General features: G+C 50.0%; 1 protein-coding gene across 1 annotated transcript; it reads right to left on the bottom strand.

Moving 5' to 3' along the window:
- Positions 1-2,397: 2,397 nt before the first annotated feature.
- On the bottom strand, positions 2,398-6,032 carry LOC149809934 (uncharacterized). Its single transcript, XM_089994533.1, has 5 exons — positions 5,893-6,032; positions 5,190-5,244; positions 4,305-4,394; positions 3,442-3,731; positions 2,398-2,958 (listed from the first exon to the last, which is right to left on the bottom strand). The coding sequence occupies exons 1-5, from the start codon at positions 5,918-5,920 to the stop codon at positions 2,645-2,647; spliced, it is 777 nt and encodes a 258-aa protein (XP_089850659.1). The 5' UTR covers positions 5,921-6,032; the 3' UTR covers positions 2,398-2,644.
- Between the last annotated feature and the right edge of the window lie 1,228 nt (positions 6,033-7,260).

Here is a 7,260-nt window from a genome sequence, read left to right as displayed (position 1 = left end):
ACTTCCGGACCTGGGATGGGATCGCCATCGTGGTTGTGGGATTGGCCAGATCCATCGTCAGGCACAAAGCCGGGACACCACCGGACTCCAGTCTTGTCACCAAGGGCGGAGGTGCTTGCGACAAAGCAAAGCAGCAATAGCGTACATAGCAAGGGGAGGACGTGCTGCATTGTGAGATGTCCTGCAAGCAACCACAGCAAATTTACGAGGACTGATGAAATAATAACACCGACCTCGACGAGCGAGACGCGATGCGCCGTATACGACTGGGCAATCGGGTTCCAGTCGCTTCTATTTCTTGATATTGAATCATGTGCCACGGGGAGTTATTATCTCAAGCCGTGAGTCTAGGTATTTAGGGATGTCCACTTTGAAAAGCGATGTAGTTTTACCCGTTACTGTGATTGCATTGGTCCATGAGCCATCGCATGGCATGTGCGACACCTGTCAGACTTCGCGACAACAACTTCAGACTACAGTCTCCATTCCTTTGACAGCTGAGCTTCATAACACCCAAATATATCAATAATTTATGTCAAAAGTAGCTGTTTGGATGGACTCGGTCTCGGAGCTGAACTCTTCTTGATGCTCACAAGAAGGGCAGTTCTGACCCACAACAGTTGTCAACACCACTGTCACTATCATCCCATCATCATCTTTATTGACATCATGCTGACATTCAAAGATGTCTAAGGGATGTGTACAAGATTTCAGGAAATTCTGACTTGTCGTCGTTGTTTGTGCTGTGGGTTCTTGGCCGCGTGTGTACGAGGACACCCTGACGAACTGAGACATGCCATGCCGCCCTCATATACAGCATGCTAGTACAAGGATGCCATGAAAACACAAATCATCCTTTTATATTAGTTTTTCATGTTATGGCCTGACCCTCAACGATGTCGTTTTTGTTGTTTCCGTGCGCTATGGTAGGGACAGCTGATACATTTGATTTTGGCATCACGTCCAATGCCTGCATCTCGCAACACCGATGGCATATGAACTGAAGCATTTATTTTCATACAGAGTTATTCTATGCACCCAAAATGCAGCTGCTGGTGTTCATGATAAGCACCACTTGAAAACATGCATGCAGTTCCTGCCCTAGTGCACGCGATACTACTGAACCACAACATTTGTTGCTCGTATCATATGTCGATAAAACTAACTGTTCTGCAATATAAAACCGAACCAGAACAGTTTGGATTCACTCGTTGCAATCGGAAGGCTGCATTTGATGCTGATTTCGCGAAGAAAGGGCACTGCATCCGTCACCGAACATATATCTCTGACGGCGGTCCGTGCCATGGTACAACATACATAAAAATGATACCTGAAGGTTTCTGTGTAAAATACCATACGTTTCAGCATGTGTGCCTGTTTCATCCTGCAGATGTTTGCTGCGCGCAGGGTTCCATACAGATTATCAGTATTTGCAATGCCACAATGAAGAGGACATACCAATTAGAGGTGTGCTTGTGAGTCGCGAATGTTCAGAAGGATATTTTTCCACCTACGAGTGCGCCTGTGGGAGGTGGCTGGCGAAGGAGAGTCGCTGTCTCGGCTCACAAAAACACAGTGCTGAAACTTGAAGCAATGACCGTATGAAAGATCACTCTGATGGATGACCATGCAGGGGCTGCAGAAAAGTGAAGTAGGTGGGAGCTTTTATGTCTTGTGGCCGATGCAGCTTGGGACAAATTTCATGTCCTGCGGCATGACACGTTTCTGCATGTCGCGTCATGTGCAGCCGCGCATCGCGCAAAGCCGCATTGCGCGAGTTACAAGCATCAGCGAGCCTCGTTGTAAGGGATAATGGGGAAGAAACAGGGCCCATTAAGAACTGTCCCGGGCCCTGTAAGTTTCCAGTTAACTGTCTCGACAGTGTACCACCAACATTCCATCAACTATGGAGTTGTATGTTATAATACCTCACTTCACATTTTCGCTATGAAGCTCGCAGGTACTTTTAAAAAAAGTGCATTTTGAGCAAACCAGAAATGAATGGCAGACACTGAAATAAGTCGGTCAAACTTGGACCTTTGGGGAAAATCATGCTGATCATAAGGCGACAGGGTTGAATGTGTCCCCAGGTTATGCAAGCCCATTATTGTGTTGCAACCTGTCACTTGTAACAACCTACAACAAACAATGTCATGGGTGGTTACCAACAAGTGCTCTTCATATGGACATGTTGATCAGGCAGCAATAGCATTTTACACAACTGGCCAGCTGGTACTCCACAGGTACCGTCGTATACACATAGATACTACAGGGCAGCACAAAAACAACTTCGATGCAGCAGTACTGCACGCATCAAATACTAGGGCAGAAGAAAGACAATTTCGATGCAGCACTCTCACAGCAGTGATGCACGCATTCATCAGTCAGGTAGCCCAGCATCGGTGGGCTGAAAGCAAGGGCACACAGATGTAGAAACACCGGCGAGGGTGGCCGCTGACGCAAAAGTTGATGCTGTCAAGTCGCTCTTGATGGTCTGGGCGCAATCCCTTGCTTCTTCAGACACTAAAATGTCTCTCATGCCCAGCACACATCTAGTTGATCCTGCCGAATGCCGTTCGAGCCTCATTAACAGGCGGCTGAGCCCACAGATGGCACGGTCGAGAAAGTGCCAATCTCCACACCGCTAGAATGACTTTTCCGGATCCTTCTTCATTTCTATGAGCATGAAGTGAGCCCCTGAGGAGCTCATCTCCAAGCTCACCGGAAACGCCTCGTTATCTGCAGCTACTAGCTCTGCTGCATCCCTCGCCTCCATCTTGACGTCTTTATTCACAGTCATCGAGCCCTCTATACACACAAGATATGCTTGCCGTTTCGCGCCCAAGCTGATCTCAAACTGCTGGCTGGCATCGCTCTCACACACAAACACGTTGGAGTCCTGATGCAGCTTGATGTAACTGCCTTTGCTGTTGATCAAGTCCCACTTTGGCACATCACCTGCAAAACTCAAGGCCCTGATTAATACTTACCATTTCATATCTACAGACAACGCACATGGAATGACGATACCAGAGAAAGGCGATGGACATGACCGCAAATATCCATTCTGAACGTTGACCCACCATCCACCAAGCAAGTTGTATCGGTTGCCATTTCAGAAGCAAACAGAGCACCTGTGTTGGACCAATTTGCAATTCAGAACTCGACACGAAGTGTGCACATCTCAGCTCGATCACTATTGATCATGAGGGGCAGGTTACACAAGTAACCCATTTCTCCCCAAAAGGTAGAAAAACACGAGAAAGAAAACCTCGCACACCGGCCACCAGTCCAGTGCCTCCCAACACCCCCAGTATGCAGCATAATGCAAACACTCCTCTCAAAATACATTGTGCAGACATCCATATCGCCACCTGACTGTGTCACAATAACGAGTGGTGTGCCAAGCCAATGGACTGACGGGCGTATCGGCACACGCACCTGTGCCGCCAAGGATATGCAGCAACTTGTTGTGGCGGTCAGCCTTGGTGTACTTGCTTGACCCGTACTGTGGGGTGTGGCCGCGGCGGTCAGGCGTGATCCACACCTGAAGGAAACGGCAAGTCTCCGTGGGGTGCTCGTTCAACTCGGAGTGAGATAGGCCAGACCCCGCACTGAGGTACTGCACGCAGCCTCTGCCCAGAGCTTCCTTGTTCCCGAGAGAGTCCGTGTGCGAGAGCTCTCCGTCCACAATGTACGAGTAAATCTCCGCGTCGCGGTGCGGGTGGCGCCTGCACACTCATGACTGCTCAATGACTGAATGGCTGCTGAGGGCTGGCATGCATGCTAGATTGCTCTATATCTTATGCTAATGCATGGTCAAGCATGCTCAGTTGCATTCGTCAGCACCAAAGCAGCAAAGGAACATGCCCAGAGATTGCCAATAGCGAACCTTCAGCGTTCGTATGCTAGACGAACTGCGAAAGCAGCCCGGCGAAGCCCCTGACATGAGTGCTGGAGAGTTGACAGGGATGATTGCCACAATGATGTAGCTTTTACAATTACGCCACAATACGAGCTGAATGGAAAGCCGTGAATGAGATTGCGCATTGCATTGTGGCGCTTGAGGCAACCTGCCTGTGTCCTTCGTCGCCAAAAGATGTGCTGTACAAGGTTTTATTTTCTATAATTATCACGTGATTTATGCCATCAACCAGGGCAGATATTCAGTGAGTTCTTGGGTCTGCATGGTACCTCGAAAAAGCCATGGTACACACTAGACCATGCCGGCAAGCACGAACTGCGACAACAGCTCGGAGAGGCCTCTGCAACGAGTCCAGAAGGGATAAGATGCAAGGACGCACCCGAAGCCGCTGGACGGCTTGACCAAATCGTCGTTGAGCACTCTAAGCGCGCCGAAGTTGAGGTTGTCGTGGTTGAGGTAGTCCGCGAAACTGCACGATGCAAGCACACTCTCAGCGTTCCGCCAGGCTGTGTGATTCACCAGGCCAGATGCCTGATTATGCATGACTTTTTACCAGGGAATCGAGGGTCGGGACTCCAATCTGGCGAAGCACTGAACAGTCTGCCAGGCTCTCAACATGGAAGCGCGTTTTGGCATGCTCAAGGAGCCAGTCGACCAAAACAAAATCAAGTGGGATGAAATCAATGAAAACTGCGAAACACAATCGAGGACGAAGCTGAGACAATGCCCAGCTGTTGCAATGCAGCAGGTATCAAAGTTCAGTGCAGCGTCACTGTGTTGGCTCTGCCGGTGGAGGAGGAGGATGAAGGCATGGTGATTGCCTCGAGTAGTCTGGGTTGAACAGCATCAATCACACACACCAAGGCACACGAGTCCAAAGTGAGCCCCCTCGATGCAGCAACTCTACAAGTTCAGAAGTTGGCCGACATATGCGGACTTCAAGCACTATCCTATACAATCAGAGATTGCGTTCATGCTGGTCCACTCTCCTAGAGCAGAGCTGGCGTCCCAGTCTACAGCCCGTCCTCATCGCTGTGGTATGCTGAAAAGAGAATACTCACCAGACAATCACACAAGGTGTGGCCACAAGAGTGCGATCAACACACATGCACCATAGCATGGATTGAGCTGGCCCTCTGGGACCTTCAGGATCATCCTGACCCTTTGATTGACCAGGAGCTGAATGTCACGAGAAGGTCGACCCCGAGATAATAGAGAAGCTGCTGGCCACAACTTCATGCAAAGTCGTTGTTGGAGTGCACACCTGAAGTGAAATCTGGAGTGCAGCCACCAGACTGGCTTTGAGTTGTGAAGGGATGCTGCACCACAAAACCGTATCAATGTGATAACCATGCGACACGCAGAAGTTTGCAATGATAAGTTTAGACATGTTTGTAAGGATCCTGTAGTAGATGTCTAGTTGCATATTTGCTGGAAAACACTTTATTGACAAGCCACAGTGTGCCCTGTCAATTGTCAAAGCCAAGCAATGCCATTGATGCTCTGTTCGTGTTGCACAAAGCACAAAGCCATAGACAGCCAAGATAATTTTATTAAAAATGGCGAAAAGGGAAACTGCGGTGAGCAACTCCGGCAAGTGCGATAGATTAGCCCCATCCTGACACTCTCTGTAGACTGTGAAGCATTCAAAACCAGCGAAAGAAGAGAGGCCACAAGCATAATCTGCACTTCCAAACGGGGCGAAGAGAGCATAACCGTGCAAAATTCTGCACAAAAGGCGCAACATCCATTGTGCACCCTGAGGCGTCAGTTGGCTATCCTCAACTTCACAAATGCCACGTAAATCATCACTCGAACCACTTCACAGAGTAAATCCCGAAGTGCATGGACTAATTGGAGGTAAGCGCTCTGTGACACCGGTCATGTTGCATGTCCCCGCTGTGCTTATGGCAACTCACAAAGCCCAAGAGAAGAAACATTTCAGTGCGCAGAGACCAGAGACACACCTGCACGAATATGACGTATCGTGGCCATCGTAAATACTGATTCCCTCGAAGTTTTGCGCACGGTTGAAAGCACTCGCTACCCAGACTAAAGATATGTCACAACAGCTCAAAAAGGACTGCAAATTGAATAATGGTATGCAGAAGCATGCTTATATGCACACTGTTTGCATCCTTTGTTGTAACTCTCGCAATTATCAATACGCCTCTGCAAACATGGCATCCATCACGTAATGCTCCAAGCATTACGACACAGCCGTTTACATGCTGTCATTGCGGGAAGAGACGCGGATGGTTGCACAGGACTTGCTGTCCTTGACAAGAGCTTTGTCAAATCATCGGGGAGGCTTTGGCTTTCAGCTGGCGCAATGGTGAACTATCTCCGACATATCCCGAAGGCACAGCTCTCCAGAATCCGGCAGTGTCACCCGATGACGTTGACATCGGCCCTGCAAGTGCGCCACTGCCAAAGGTGCAGGCATGATTTGCATATCTGGATAGACACAAAGGTTCATATGTATAGGCGCTATCACCTGGCCCTTAGGACGCGCAGATGCACACAGGCACGCAAAATGGACTGCATCTGGCGCCACCTTGCCGTGGGAACCTCGGCCAGCCAAGCGCGGGCATGCAGGTGGCACTGCATCGGTAAGGAGGTGCCAGATACTTCAACGAATGACGGATCACCTTTTTACGTTATGGCGCGCAAGATGATCCGTCTGCGCAGCGCACCGCGGCGTATGGCAGCACGGCGTGATGCGCGGCGCCCACTCTGTACCACCACCGACGACGCCAATGCATGACTGGTGGTGAATCAAGCAGGAAGTCGAAGCTTCCGACGCATCCTCTGTGAGCGGTATCGCGTCTGTACTGCGACCGGCGAGATAACGTCAGGATGTCGAGCGCAGCATAATGGGCACTGCCGTGAGACACGTGCTCCAGGAACGTGCGCGTACCCACATCCTGGTGCCCCGAAAACGGTTGACTTCCTGAGAACGCTGGTATAGTCACCAGGTGCAACTGTTGGCACAAGTGTTGCAGTGAGCCTCAAAACACAGCTGAATGATGACGTCACCTACTACACATTTCTCATGGCGAACAGCGCCACATCCCATGGTGGCTCATACTTCAACATTGACTTCTACCATTTCGCTTTTTGTGCTGCTCATGCTGCAGTGACAATTCGGATCACTAGTGGCTAGGATGGCATCACTTTGTGGTTCCAGAGTCGTGGTTCAGCCGCCCATGGCGTCGTTGTCGTCATCTTTTGTTGCCCGTCCTGGGACGATTACGACTGTGAAGCCGTTTCAACGCAGCAGAAATGCTCAGCGCAACGTCACCGTCATGGCCGCCAAGCGGGGTGCGTTCCGT

Source organism: Nuphar pumila, unplaced genomic scaffold (genome assembly GCF_984573655.1).
Source record: "Nuphar pumila unplaced genomic scaffold, dmNupPumi1.hap1.1 HAP1_SCAFFOLD_661, whole genome shotgun sequence".
Lineage (NCBI taxonomy): Eukaryota > Viridiplantae > Streptophyta > Magnoliopsida > Nymphaeales > Nymphaeaceae > Nuphar > Nuphar pumila.
Note: the sequence above shows the minus strand (reverse complement) of the source record. Positions and strands in the feature narration are given on the sequence as shown.